The sequence below is a fragment of the Camelus ferus genome, chromosome 11 (assembly GCF_009834535.1).
Source record: "Camelus ferus isolate YT-003-E chromosome 11, BCGSAC_Cfer_1.0, whole genome shotgun sequence".
In the NCBI taxonomy this organism is placed as follows: domain Eukaryota; kingdom Metazoa; phylum Chordata; class Mammalia; order Artiodactyla; family Camelidae; genus Camelus; species Camelus ferus.
In genome coordinates, this window is record NC_045706.1 from 24,144,164 (window position 1) to 24,157,692 (window position 13,529).

The window sequence follows — 13,529 nt, forward strand, 5'->3', positions numbered from 1 at the left end:
GGGACAGAGGGAGCTTAAGGTCTGGCCAGCTCTGGAATGCTGAACAGGACAAGTGTTCCCTGGAGCCCCTGCCCTACAGTTTGTGTGTGTCCTTGTGTCTGTGGTGGTTCCCCTCTCTTCAGCCCACCCTCTGTCCTCTGACTCCAGGACCTTACCCCTGCTGCACAGAATTGAGACCCTCTGGAGTTTGAGTTGGGAATTGAGGGACTGCCCCTAAGAAGTCTTTCCCATCATTCCTTCCCTGGCAAAAGCTCAGGAATTTCCTTCCAGTGATAATATGTAGCTACATCCCTCTGCCATTCAAGGAACAAGCAGTGGGGGAGATGGAAAGCACAGCCTCTGGGATGGCCACAAGGGTCTTGGGCTGGGACTAGGGACAGCTTTATTGAGGAAACCTGAAAATTCCCGTAATGGGGGTGATAGGGAGAGACGAGACATCAGTATTGTGCAATAGGTTGGGGGTGGTGGTGCTGGGGAGTGGTGAGATGGCCTAATCTTTAGAGGGCTGGCAGCTACCCATCACCCCCTTCCCAGGGGCCTGCTTGGCCAGAGTTCAAAGTGGCTGTTACCCCACCCCTCATTAACCCCAGCAGCGCCAGGCTGGCAGCAGCAGTGCTTTTATGGGAGACGCGACGACGCCAGAGGTGCTCCCTCCTTCGTCTCTCCCCTTTCCTGCCCCCTCTCCCTAGCATCCAACTTGCTCTCTTTGAGGCCAGAGGACCCTGGTGGGGAGGTGGGAGTCTGCAGTGAGGGACAGGACTGGAAAAAGGCGCAGTGATCCCATTTTTGTCCATATTTAGACACTGCCTCAAGTCCATAGGGAAGAAGAGAGGATGGGACTTTCTACCTTGGGCTGTGAGCTCCTGAAGGCAGGGACACTCTCTGGGTCCCCAGCACCCTATAAGGGGACTAGCTCTGAAAGGGGGCTCATCTCTGCTGCCTGGGGGTGGACTAGCTTATCCTTGAAGGGAACTCTTTCCCTCATGACCCACTGAAGGCTTCCTGGGAAGGGAAGGCTGTGGGCTTCCCCATACGGTAGCACTGGGAAGCTGCCCTAGCAGAAACAGAAAGAAGCAGCCGAGGCCTTACTGGGTTCTGGAGTTCAGCTGTCCTGTCCGGAATGAGAAGCCCTGCCAACACCGGTAGGAAGGCACTAGGGTAGGTTTGGTCTGCTGGCCGTCCTGGATCCGGACTTAGATCAGTCCTCACTCTGAGCACCTGCTGCCCTCCGACCCCAGATCCCCATACAAACCAGGCTCCACGGCCCCAAGACCCAGAGCCTGTAACCAACCGTAATCTTGGGGAAACATCACTGTTAAAGGAGTGCAAAGGGGACAGAATATGGTGAGAAAGTCGGCACCTAAGATTGATGGATGACAGGGCTTTAATCTAGACTGCACAGAAGAGGGAGAGACACTGGGATTTGGTGAAGAACACCAGGTCTAGGAGTAGGGACCACCAGAACCAACAAGGGAGCCACGGCCCTGTGGAAGGATGGGAGAGACAAGGAGAGGAGCGGGAAAGCTATAGAATTTTAGAGGGGAGATTTTGGGGCAAGGAAATAATGCAGATGGTAAGTCACTGGGTGGGGTCAAAATATTCTCGGTGTCGGGCAGCTGACAAGGAATTAGGAGGGCAGTCACGGAGACTCCACCCATTGGAGGGATCCCCACGCTTAACTCCTCCTTACCCTATACAAAAATGGCCGCCGCGGGAGCCCATTCAAAGCTCTGGGACAAATGAGAATAGCCTCAGGGGCCACGCCCTGTTATGGGCATTTGCCCTTCTTAAAAATGGCTACCACGGCGCTTCTGAAAAGTATCCGCTCTGGGCCCCGCCTTTGATCTCGTTGGTGGGGCTGGGGGATGAGAGCTTCACCGCGCGGGACAAGTCGCCGGCGGCGCCCGACGGAGCAGGTGATTTCCCCTCCAGGCCCCGGCCCAGGGCTAAGAGAGTCGCGGAGAGCTTTGGCCCAGGGTACCTGTTCTGTGTGTCTCCCCACAGCACCCCTTGGGGCCCGCCGGACCCCCATCTGTGATTCTCTCTGTGGCCTGTATCATGGCACATCCTAGCTTGCTCAGGCCTCCCTCGTCATGTGTCCCCCAGGGCCGCAACCTCATCCCTATGCCGTTGGGCCCACTATTGTGAACCTTACGGGTACCCCGCTAGTTTGTTTAGGGAGCTCCCGCTTCAGGGGTGGGCCATCATCGTGGTCCCACTTCCTGTGCTCCCGCTCCCTGCCCCCCATTTGTGCTCCCGCCTGACTTTGGATGCCAGAATTCCTGTACCCCTCAATGTCCTTGGCGCCTCTGAGAGCTGACTTGGGGGTCAGGGGACAATAATGTCGTCTGGCACCTGCATTATGGGTCTAGGGCCCCAGGAGCCTGGCTTCGTAGGAGCTGGGGGAAGCAGTGAAGACCTCATTAGATTCTAGAGCCTCTGAGTGCACCAGGACTTACTCCACACTGCTTCCCAGGACTCCTGCCCCCACATGGCCTTCTGTTCACCTTTCACCTTGAGCACCTCCCCACCCCAGGGGAACAGCGTTTCACCCCAATCTCACTGAAATTTGTCCAGGCCTAAATGGAGCATCTGGAGAGTCCTGGCCTGTGTCTGGTCCCGGGGACACTCTGAGGCCAGCTGGGGGCAGTGAGGATGGGGCAGTCTGCGGTGGCTGCAGGGAGAAAGTGAGTCCTGCAGAATGAGAGGCAAAGGAAAAGACATAATGAGTGGGGAGAATGGTGTGAGCAAAGATTCTGAGGTAGGCAAGAGGGCCAGCCAAGCAGGAGAGGAGGATCAGAATACAGACTGGGGACTCGCCGTTTGCATCATGAGAGGTGATATAGTGGCGGTTTACAGTGAGGGTTCTGGAGCCAGACTGCCTGGGTGTAAATCCGCCGTTAACTTAGTGTGTGGTCCTGGGCAAGTTACTTAACTTCTCAGTGCATCTGTTTTCTTTTGGGTAATTGAGATAGCATGATAATATTAGTTTCTATATTTTAGGGTAATTGTGAGGATTAGTTAAATGAGTACATGTAAAGTGCATAGAACAATCCCTGGCACACTGTAAGCAGTCAGTGAGTGTTAAATATTACTGTTATTAGAGATGTTGAGACAGGACTCATGGCAGGATGACAATCACATTTCATGGGTGCCACTAACCAGTGAGCCCTGATTTGGAGCCCCCAGGAAGTAATGGGGTTCTGTGGACTATGTCCAGAGTTTAAAAAGTCTCATGGAAATCACATTCTAACCGTGGAGAAGGTTGGCTGCTCAGGCTACAGCTTCAAGGACTGTAGAGGCAAAATATTAGAAGCCTCTTAGTAGGAAAAAAATGCTGAGGAAGCCTAAGGGATGGAGAAGGGTGAAAGAAAGAAGTGGCAAGCTTTGAAGGCTGAATAAAGTTTCTAAAAATGGAGGAAGGGGGATGTTCCCTTAGGAGACATGCTACAGCAAAAGCTCAGGAGAGGAAAGACTTTTATTTGGGCACAGTGAGGTGTTTCCCAATGATAACTGCCTGGCCCTCAGACCTTGGTTAGAAACCTAGGGGGCATCAGACACATTCCTGAGGGCTTCTTCTCTAGAAACTGGGCTTTCATGCAGCATCCATGGGCCTTTGTCCCAGCAGAGGTTGGCAAGCTACTGATAGCAGCCAGGATTTAGTGTAACCCAGGGTGGACGTAGGTCTCCATAGGGGGAGCTGCATGATGGAATCTGGTATGCCTGGTCTGAGCAGTTCTGCTCCTCCCCAGGGCCCATGCTAGGGTCTGGAGCAAGAGGCTGGCCTCTCCCTGGCAGTATAGGGCTTCTCAGTCCTGCTGTCCAAAGTGACCGCGTGCTGTCACAGCAACTGTGTGTTCCCACTCAGGGAGCCAGGGAACTGTGATTATAGATAGTATTCTTGTCTCAACCCACTTGGAAGTCTTGATATCCTCCCATCCCCAGAGTGGGCCCTAGAACATACACTCAACTAGGTGTCCTAGATTTATCTCTTGACTACCACAGTCAAGCCAGGGGACTTTGGGAAAGTCATTAAACACACTGAGCTTCAGTCTCTTCATTTGTACAGCGGGGAGTAACTGTTTCAGTGTCTACTTCACGGGAGACACTGAGTGTACATTGATGAACAAGCCAGGTGTCTAGTCCCTGCCCTCATAAAACAAGTGGAAGAAACATTCAGCATTGCCTCAATCATTTTAAAATTATAGCTGTGAAAGGTGCTAAGTAAGGAAAAGTGCAGTCTGCAATGAGGGTGTAAGATGAAGGGGACTAAACCAGTCCTAGAGGGTCAGGGGCAGCATCCTTTGAAGGAAATTGTAAACTGAAACCTAAAAGGTGGAGGAGTTAGCATGTGAAGGGGTAGAGGTGGGAGGTCACCCAGGCAGAGGAAGCAGTTCATGTAAAGACCAATGCCATGAAAAAGTTGGAGTACTGACAAGCTGAAAACAAGCCAGGGTGGAGGGGAGTGATCCAGGGAAGGTGTGATACATGGTGAGACTGGAGAGATGTAGGCAGGGGTAAGGCCCTTAATCGAAGGCCACAAAAAGAATCTGGACTTATCTGGAGGGAAGTGGGAAGTCATTGATAGGTTTTAAGCAGGAAAAACATGATTTTTGGTAAATATCATACAACAGTGACCTTTGTGGAGAATAGGTTGTTGGGCGAAGGATGGTGGTAGGGAGGAGGGTTAAGAAGCTCTTGCAGTTAAGGCAAGAAATGGAGCAGAGTGGGAGTAGAGATGGAGAGAAGTAGATGTGTTGAGAGATAATGGTCAGGGCTTGGTAACTGACTGGATGTAGAAGGCAAGGGGTAAGATGGTGTCAAGGATAATCCCCAGACTTGTGGCAGGAACAGTTGAGTGCATGGACATACATATACTGAGGACAGCCTTGGAGGACTAAAAGACGGGAGAACATCAGTTTGGGACATGTTAAGTCGTCCATCTGGAGGTATCAGAGACATAGATGTACAAGTGTGTAGCTCAGAGGAGGAGACTGAACTGGAGGGTTGGACATTTGGGAAATGGTGACATGGAGCTGGTACACGAAGATGTGGGCCCAGATGAGATCTTCCAGAGAGAGAAGGTGCAGACTGAGGAGGGAGGAGGAGCAGTGCTGAGCCTGAGCTTTGCTGCCACATTTAGAGGGAAGCAGAGGAGAGAAGGCCAGAGGAGGGAGCCTGGGAAGAAATGGCCAGAAAGGTAGAAGAGAAGCAGGAGGGCATGATACTCCGAGACCAGTATTGATGCTGCCTGAACGGGCAAATATTAGGTGAAACCATAAGAAATTGCCTTCTTCTCTTTTATCCTTTTTCTTCTCTTCCCCTTCCTTTCTTCCTTTCTACCTTTTTTAAAAAAAAAATTTCTGTGGGGGAGGTAATTAGTTTTATATATTTATTTTTTAATGGAGGTACTGGGGATTGATCCCAGGACCTCGTGCATACTAAGCATGCACTCTACCACTGAGCTATACCCTCCCCCGCATCTTTCTTTTTTAAGACCAAAACCAAGTAATATTGGCAAGCTCATATTTAGACCAAAACCTGAAGAAGCAACTCATAACCTTAGCCTGAGAAATTTTAGTAGAGAGGTTGAAGCAGAAGCCAGACTGAAGCTGGGGAGAAGGGGAGAGAATGGAGAATAGTAAGGAAATAGAATCAACAGGACTTGGTGATTGACTGATTGTAGCAGGTGGGGTTGAGAGAGGGTGAAATCAAGGGTAACCCCCAGGTTTCAGGTTTGGCAGCTGAGTGAGTGAATGGTTGTGTCACTCAGTGAAACAAGAGGAGGTGCATGTTTGGAGGGAGGTGTGCACAGATGGGGAGGATATAGTAAGTTTGGGGCAGGTGGAATTTGAGATGCCCCTGAGTCTTCTGAGTGACATGATGAGCTGACATTTGGACCTATGTGTCTGGAGCAGTTCATTACCACCTACGTGTTCCTGACTCCCAAATAGAGACTTTAGGGAGTCAAAAACATATAGGTGGGAATGAAATAAGTAAATAAATATTTATCAAGCACTGACTAAGTGTGGGCATTTTTCTAGGTGCTAGGGCTATACCAATGAATAAGACAAAGCCTCCCCCCACACACACACACACCTCCCTCTTGGAGCTTATGTTCCATCGGGGAAGGTAGAAAATAGGCAAATCAACATAAAATAACATTAAGCTGTATTATATGCTGTATAGAAAATAAAGTGGGGTAAGGGATTGGGGAGTATGAGGATGCTTGTTTGGTAGGTTAGTCAGGGAACGTCTCTGTGGAGGCACAATTTGAGCAGAGCCCTGGCGGAAATGAGAGGTCAGCCATGTGGATATCTGGAGGAGATAGGTAGGAAGAAGCTGGGCAAGTTTGAGGAACAGCAAGGAGGCTGGTGGGGCGGGAGTAGAGTGAGCAAGGAGGGAGTGGTGAAGTTGGAGAGGTAAGCAAAGGCCAGATCATGTAGGGCTCCACAGGCCTTGGGAAGGAGGAGGGAAAGCCCTCTGTAGATAGCCCCAAGCTGCTAGAAGGGCAAGGACTGGGCAGGAAGAGAGAATTCATGAAAGACCTCTCCTTCTATCTGGGCCCCAGAGCCAGAAAAGCCCCTTTGTGCAGAAGGTGGGTGGCCCATTCTGGTTGGGGGAATGGCTGTGCTCAGTCCTGAAGCCTGTGCCTAGAGGGGCTGGACAATGGGCCCCTTGTGGTTGGACTTGGGGGCCAAATGGCTCTCTCAATGATGGGATTCCTCAGCCAGGAGGCATGTGACCCCAAGACCTTGGCTTCTTGCCAGAGGGTCTGGGCCTATTGCTTGGGAATGGGGTGGGGTGAGGGAAACCTCCACTCTGGAGACTTTCTTCTGAGACAGTGTCCTGCCCTGTCTCAGGCTGGAGGAGGTGGAGAGATAGACAGGGAGGGGTTGTAGCTCTGCTTGAGAGAGCGGGGGAGGGCTGGAGAGCTGGAGAGCTGGAGGCTATGGGCAGTGTCAACAAATGGTTTTCACAGCAGGGCAGGAGGGAGGAGCTGGCTGCCCCTGGACCTAGTGAGTAGAGGGAGGCAGAAGAGGGCCTGACAAGCCTCCATCTTGTGTCCCTTCAGAAGAGGAGAGAGCATGGAGCTGGAGAGGATTGTCAGCGCAGCCCTCCTGGCCTTTGTCCAGATGCACCTTCCAGAAGCTGACCTCAGGTAGAAGCTGCCCTCCTAGAGGGATCATGGTTGGGCCAGGGTTGGAGCTGCTGGTCAGTACTCTGGGCCCTGGCCAATGGAAAGACTGGGGTGGGAACTACTCAGCCCTATTCCTGATGTGGGGGTACTGATTTTGATTTGCTGGTATGGCCTTACCTCTCAACCTGTTCCTGTCACCCTTGTTGACCAAATGGGAAACCAAGGCTCTGAGGGAGGGTGGGATACTCTCTGGCTTTAAGGCTTACTGTCTGGCTCATGGACCCCATGAAGCCAAGGGCTAGAGTTCCAGGCTAGGTAGGGATGCTGGAGGTAACAGGGCTTGTCCTGTTTCCTTCCTACAGCGGCTTGGATGAAGTCATCTTCTCCTACGTGCTTGGGGTCCTGGAGGACCTGGGTCCCTCAGGCCCATCAGAGGAGAACTTTGATATGGAGGCCTTCACTGAAATGATGGAGGCCTATGTGCCTGGCTTCGCCCACATCCCAAGGTGGGGCCTGGCTGGGGCCAAGAGAGGGTGGGGGAGCTGGCTGATCGTGGAGGGTGGGCATAGCTGTCCTCTTATCACCCCCCTTGTCTTTTCAGGGGTACAATAGGGGACATGATGCAGAAGCTCTCAGGGCAGTTGAGTGGTGCCAGGAACAAAGGTGAGTCTGGGAATCAGGCATTTGGGTGACTCAAACCCTCATCCCCAAAGCCCTGGCAAACCTGTTGCTCTCTCTGCCTTTTTAAGAGAACCTGCAACCAAAGAGCTCTGATGTCCAAAGTCAGGTATCCATATCCCCAGAGCCCTTGCAGAGGCCTGAAAAGCTTAAAGAAGAGACTAGGTCTTCTCCTGCTGCTGCTGCTGCTGCTGGGGATACCCAAGATGAGGTACTGGTAGAGGAGGTTACCAGTGAGGGAGCTGGGGGGCAGGAAAAGAGGAAGTATTACCTTTTGTCAACATTTATGCCCACAGGCAGCCGGCACTGAGGAGGAGCTGCTGCCGGGGGTGGATGTACTCCTGGAGGTGTTCCCTACCTGTTCGGTGGAGCAGGCCCAGTGGGTTCTGGCCAAAGCTCGGGGAGACTTGGAAGAAGCTGTGCAGATGCTGGTAGAGGGGAAGGAGGAGGGGCCTCCAGCTTGGGATGGCCCCAACCAGGTATCCTCTGCTAGACCCCCGCACCACATGTAACCTGAGCTATGTTCCACCTTAGTAAGCCCCCGCCCCTAGCCTATCCCCATCTGCTTCTCCTACTGGTGCCCTAGGGCCTAGACTGGGCTTCCTTCTCTGCAGGACCTGCCCAGGCAACTCAGAGGCCCCCAGAAGGATGAGCTGAAGTCCTTCATCCTGCAGAAGTGAGTCTGGGCTGGGCTGGGTCGGGCTGGGCCCTTAGAGGGTCTCCCCAGAATGACAGGAGTTTTACCCAGCTAGTTTTTGGCAGGTACATGATGGTGGATAGTGCAGAAGATCAGAAGATTCACCGGCCCATGGCTCCCAAGGAGGTGAGACAGTTGGGGCTGCTAGGGGTGTGGAGTGGGTCCAACTGTCTTCTGTTACTCAATGCGTTATTGCCTGACAGGCCCCCAAGAAGTTAATCCGGTACATCGACAACCAGATAGTGAGCACCAAAGGGGAGCGATTCAAAGATGTGCGGAACCCTGAAGCTGAGGAGATGAAGGCCACATACATCAACCTCAAGCCAGCCAGAAAGTACCGCTTCCACTGAGGCACTTGCCAGACTCTGCCCGAGCCTTCTAGGCTCAGATCCCAGAGGGATGCAGGAGCCCTACACCCCCATACAGGGCCCACCCAAACTCCTGTTCCTTTCTTTACCTAATTCTTGCTCCACAGTGTTAACCTCCTCTTGGAGCTGCCATGGGGACAGTAAAGGTAGCTCCGGGAAGATGTGAGTGCATTCTGTCATTTCATAGCTGGGGTACTGTGTCTGTCTGACCTCTCCCAACCTCACAACCCCGATCTCCAACAGGGCAGCAGCACCAGGCAGAGGGGGTAAAAAGCTCTTTATTGGAAGCTTCAGGATTGGGTAGGGCATTGGCCTCTCACCTGAGACCCCCACAGTTCAGTTTCCCTACAGTTCATAGTCCCTGCCACATAGTCCAGCTGTGCCCATCGGCAGGCGTGTCAGACCTGCAGGTTGACAAAGGGTGCAAAGCCCGCCATGTCCTGCAGCAGCACCAGCGCCTGATGCAGGGGCGGTTCCACGTCGATGTCGACGCCGCGCTTCCGCAAGCGGCTCAGGCTGGGCTCCGCCACATGGTGGCAGTGCCGCACCCGCAGTGAGCGCAGTGCCGGGCAGTACTCCGCCAATGTCCTGGGGGAGGAGAGGGGTGAAGCTAGGGGCATGAAGCCGCTACACCCACGGTGGGGGAGCCAGCAAAGCTCCGTCTCCCTCCAGCTCTGGGCATACGTCTTTCCTCCGGACATGAGGGAAGGGGCCTGGATTGGAGTCATACACTCAATGCCTCCAGTGAACCGGTGACTTCCTGTCTCCTAAACAGCGAAACTGCTTCTCAGCTGCGACCAGGATTGCAAGGTTTTCCCCGCGTTGAAGAAAAGCCAGAACTCTTTGTATATGAAATCTCCCAGTGTGTAAATACTGATTGAAAAAAAGTTTTTAAACTCTGGGCTCCCCTAAGTTAGGCATTCCTAGAGGCTCTTCCTGATCAGAATAGGGGGGCCATGGTAGCAGGGAGGTCCAGAAACCTCAGTTCTGCCTTTTGAAAGCTACAGCCCGCTTCTACCCCCAGAAGCTAAGTAAGTGACTGCCCTCCTCCCATCCCACCGACCCCAGGCCCAGGCACCTGACACCGTCGCTTCCGACGCGGAGGCAGCCGGTTAGGTCGAGGTGCTCGAGTTCTGGGCAGTTCCGAGCCAATTCCTGGACAGCGGCGTCCCCCACATTGGCATTGACCGCCAGCGAGAGGATGCGGAGGCCTGCGCCTCGCCTCTGCGCCAGGTACACGATGGCCTCATCCTTGAGCTGTCGGCAGGCGGTGAGGTCCAGCTCCTCGAGGGCTGGACAGCGGTCAGCGAGGCCGCGCAGCGCCAACCCATCTACCCAGTCACAGTGCGCAAGCGATAGGCGCTGCAGGCGGGGGCAGCCCTCGGCCAGCGCCCCTAGCGTGCGGCGGCTCAGTTGCCCGCAGCCGGCCAGCGCCACACTCCGAAGCTGCGGATTCCGCGCCAGCACCGGCACCAGATCGTCGTCCGACAGCCATTCGTGACATGGCGCCAGCGCCAGCTCCTGCAGCCCCTCAGCGTCCCGCAGCAGCCAGGCCAATGCGGCCCGCGGGATCTGTGGACCCACCTGCCGGGCGGGGAGGCACCTTGACTCAGCTGATACTGGGGGCAGACGCTGCCTACCGCCCCTAAGGAGTTCTATCCTGGCAGCAGGTCGCCCTCGGGGCTTGACATCTGCCCTCCCAGGAGATACCCCAAGCACCCTCTGAGTTGATTCCTGGTACTCGCCCTTTGAGGGTACTTCACGCTGGGTGGATTGCTTTCCGGGCATTCCTGGAGGCCCAAGGGGGATCCGGAAGGGGAGACAGTGGGGCTGGGGGTTCAGGGCTGGGCCGGAGGCAGGGCAAGGGCAGGACCCAGAAGGGGGCGGGGCTCTGGCCACTGGCTCACCTGAGCGGCGTCGAAACGGCGCAGCCCAGCCAGGTGCAGCTGCACCAGCGCCCGGAAGGCCCGGCTGACGCGCTGCAGCCGGAGTAGCTGGCGCAGTGGAACCCGGCTCAGGACGTGTGGGAGCAGCACGTCTTCCCAGGGCAGGTCCAGGAGCCTGCGGGTAAAGGGGCGTTGACGGCGGCGTCCCCGGGCCGCTGTTACCTGCGAGTTCGCCTCCGTTATGCTCCTGAGCCCCGGCACCTATAAGCGGCCCCAAAACACGGCCCTGGTTCGGCTTCCCTCCACCAGGTCCTTCTTCCCTCTCTCGGCCCCTTCGCTGCTCGGTACCTGACGGCTCCGGGCTCTTGCTCCCCTCCGGACGGCTCCATCGGTGGCTCCATCGGCGGTCTACTGCGCGTGCGCAGTAAGGTCTTCTCGCTTTGGCCTTGGAGCGGCTGCAGCGAACCCGCCTACTTGGACTGTAGGGACAGACCGAGTCAATCGAGTGCCGGCTCACTGAGGCTGCTATCGGAGAGCATTCCGGACGGATACTGAAACTGAGGGCGGAACAGACCAGTGGTGTAACTTTAGACCTCGCCTTCTCTGCTACAGAGCTTGAGACCTGAGGCTGAAGAACACGGTGATGCAGCAGAGACTGGCTTCTTTTTTCGTTTGGGGCCAGTGGTCGCCTCTAAGGAAGTGATGGGAGCAGCAGGCAAAGCCTAACGTAAAGGGGCGGGGCCAGGACTCCAAGGTTCTGGGCCTACTTTCTCTGCCCTCTGGTCGCTTTTGGCGAGTTTGAAAAATGGGGAGAAACTATCCAGGCTCTTACTGTCTGGCACGTAGTAGATGCCCAATAATTGTTGAATGTATTGAATGGGCAAAGCTGGAATTTTTCTTCCTTCATCAAGCAAACTTGCCCCAATTTTCCATCCCTGGTTAACTGTGAAGTACAGTGCTATCTAGCCCTTTCCACTCTTTGAAGATTTGGAACGGGTATACACTTTGGTGGGAGAGATATAAGGGGCGCAAAGAAGGCTTATATCTCCAGCCAGGTCCCTTTCCTTTACCCAGAAGGTCTAGAGCCCTGAAAAGAATGAGTGCTCAGTTCAGCACGCCAGGAATACTGCTTCTCGGTTGGCCTGGGGTTTTAGTTGTAGGGTCTAGGGCTGGGTCCGCCCAGAGGTAATGACCCCCACCAGAGCTCTGAGCTCAGAGACTCTGGGCTGTCCACTCACAGCATCCCCAGATCCTAGTTCAAGGGTCTGCTCGCTTTGGGGAACCCCTGGAGCAGTGTTTTCCCCATCATCCATTGGAAGGGAGGGTGTGAAGGAGGCTGAGGGTTACTGCTGTCCCTGAGAGCTCCCCCTCACCAGCAGGGTTGCGCTCTCCCTTCATCCAACCGTTTCGCCTGCCTCTTCATAAGGAAAACTGCTTCTCAAACATTATCTTATCAGGGCTTTGGGCTCCTCTGCAAGATGAGCAGGTCTGTTCTGTCACTCCACTTTAAAGGTGAAACTGAGGCCCTCGAGTGGAAGCGCCTTGTCCGGGGTCAAGCGCGTCGGGATAAAAACTTAGGCATTCTGATTTTCCCCGAATTCCTTTCCTACTCCTCCACCTTCCTCCACCCCACCCACCATGCAGCGAGAAGGGAGAAAACAGCATCGCGAAAGGACCAAGAAGGGTCAACTTAGGTGAGGGATTCGCTCCCTCTTCCTCCGCCTGCTTGGATAGGGGTAGCTGGGAGGACAGATTTCTGCTCGGATAGAGCCAGGTGGGCGCGCACCACTTCTGGCCGCGCGCCTCCTCCTCCTCCTCCCAGTTTTGTTCACGCTTCTGCGCCTGCGCAGTGCGACGAATCTGGCGCTGTCCCTTTCAGCACCACGCGGAGCCCGCGCCTCCCCTCCCCGCGGTGAGCCCCGCGCGCCCCCGCCTCGCACGTTCTTGCTCCCCTTGACCACCCGAACAAACCCCTTCTTCCTTCCAGGGTCACCATCTGCCTGCCCCGGAGTTCCCAAGGAGAGCAGTTGCCATAGTAACTCTAGCAGTGCTTTCTTAAAATAGCTGGGCCCGCTTCTACCTTGGCCAAGGGCACAAGGGTTGCCTGTCTCCCACTTTCTCCAGTCCAGGCGTCATTCCATCTAACCTTTTATCCCCAGACTGGCAGGATGCCTAACCTAAGCAGCAAGGAAGTTCTTTCCGAAGTCTGACTAACATTCCTGCTGCTGCATCCTGGGCAAGTAGTCAGGGTTTCATCTCCTGGGTCCAAGAGTCAGAGCCCCCAGAGGGTTTGAGGCGCTGTTCCCTAGATCTCTCTTCCATAAGCTGATAGTCTCCTGGATTTAGGGGGCGGGTCCAGTCTACACCGGTACAGTGTGCTGGCGCGGCCGCGTGCTCGTGGGGGCGGGAGCGCGTGTGGCATGTAACAGGTCATGTGGCAACCTCCTAGGGACACGCGTGGGGTCTGGAGAGGGACACGCGTGTGCATCTGGGTTCTGCGTGTGGCTCAGGGGGTGGTGGACGAGAGGGACGTGTACACGATTGGGGTGGGGCATGTGATGGTCAGAACAGAACCAGGGGTTCCATACGTCCTCCCCCTCTTCAGGGGCGGGTCTCAGGTTGGCGGGAGAGCCCAGCGGCGACCTAGCGTCTAAAAGGGGGGGCAGCCTCTGGGCCTCAGGGCCCTGGGAGAGGGCGGGGGGTGGGTGGGTGGGGGGGGGGATTAGCTCTGTCTGAGCCGCGCGTTGAGGGAGGAGGAG

General features: G+C 55.0%; 2 protein-coding genes and 1 non-coding gene across 4 annotated transcripts; 1 reads left to right on the forward strand and 2 right to left on the reverse strand.

The window, feature by feature from the left end:
* The first annotated feature begins 1,781 nt into the window (after positions 1-1,781).
* CUEDC2 (CUE domain containing 2) lies at positions 1,782-9,043 on the forward strand. Of its 2 annotated transcripts, XM_006182968.3 has the most exons (9): positions 1,782-1,916; positions 7,076-7,162; positions 7,504-7,647; positions 7,743-7,804; positions 7,891-8,030; positions 8,116-8,298; positions 8,434-8,495; positions 8,582-8,642; positions 8,720-9,043. In XM_006182968.3, the coding sequence occupies exons 2-9, from the start codon at positions 7,089-7,091 to the stop codon at positions 8,864-8,866; spliced, it is 873 nt and encodes a 290-aa protein (XP_006183030.2). In that variant the 5' UTR covers positions 1,782-1,916; positions 7,076-7,088; the 3' UTR covers positions 8,867-9,043. The 2 variants fall into 2 exon arrangements, with proteins under 2 accessions (XP_006183030.2, XP_032346923.1); XM_032491032.1 differs by lacking the exon at positions 7,504-7,647.
* TRNAT-AGU lies at positions 5,404-5,475 on the reverse strand. The gene has a single exon. It is a non-coding gene; the product is annotated as a tRNA-Thr (tRNA).
* A 101-nt stretch (positions 9,044-9,144) lies between the features above and the next one.
* On the reverse strand, positions 9,145-11,234 carry FBXL15 (F-box and leucine rich repeat protein 15). The gene is made up of 4 exons (XM_006182967.3): positions 11,119-11,234; positions 10,792-10,945; positions 9,963-10,468; positions 9,145-9,472 (listed from the first exon to the last, which is right to left on the reverse strand). Exons 1-4 carry the CDS (start codon positions 11,169-11,171, stop codon positions 9,283-9,285), a joined length of 903 nt encoding a protein of 300 aa, XP_006183029.1. The 5' UTR covers positions 11,172-11,234; the 3' UTR covers positions 9,145-9,282.
* Between the last annotated feature and the right edge of the window lie 2,295 nt (positions 11,235-13,529).

Coding starts and splice junctions, on each gene's coding strand:
- CUEDC2 (XM_006182968.3), top strand. CDS start 7,089: ATGGAGCTGGAGAGGATTGTCAGCGCAGCCCTCCTGGCCTTTGTCCAG. Junction 8,031..8,115: donor CTGGGGATACCCAAGATGAG/GTACTGGTAGAG, acceptor TTATGCCCACAG/GCAGCCGGCACTGAGGAGGA. Junction 8,496..8,581: donor AAGTCCTTCATCCTGCAGAA/GTGAGTCTGGGC, acceptor AGTTTTTGGCAG/GTACATGATGGTGGATAGTG.
- FBXL15 (XM_006182967.3), bottom strand. CDS start 11,171: ATGGAGCCACCGATGGAGCCGTCCGGAGGGGAGCAAGAGCCCGGAGCC. Junction 10,946..11,118: donor CAAGAGCCCGGAGCCGTCAG/GTACCGAGCAGC, acceptor CTTTACCCGCAG/GCTCCTGGACCTGCCCTGGG. Junction 10,469..10,791: donor GCCGTTTCGACGCCGCTCAG/GTGAGCCAGTGG, acceptor CCCGCCCGGCAG/GTGGGTCCACAGATCCCGCG.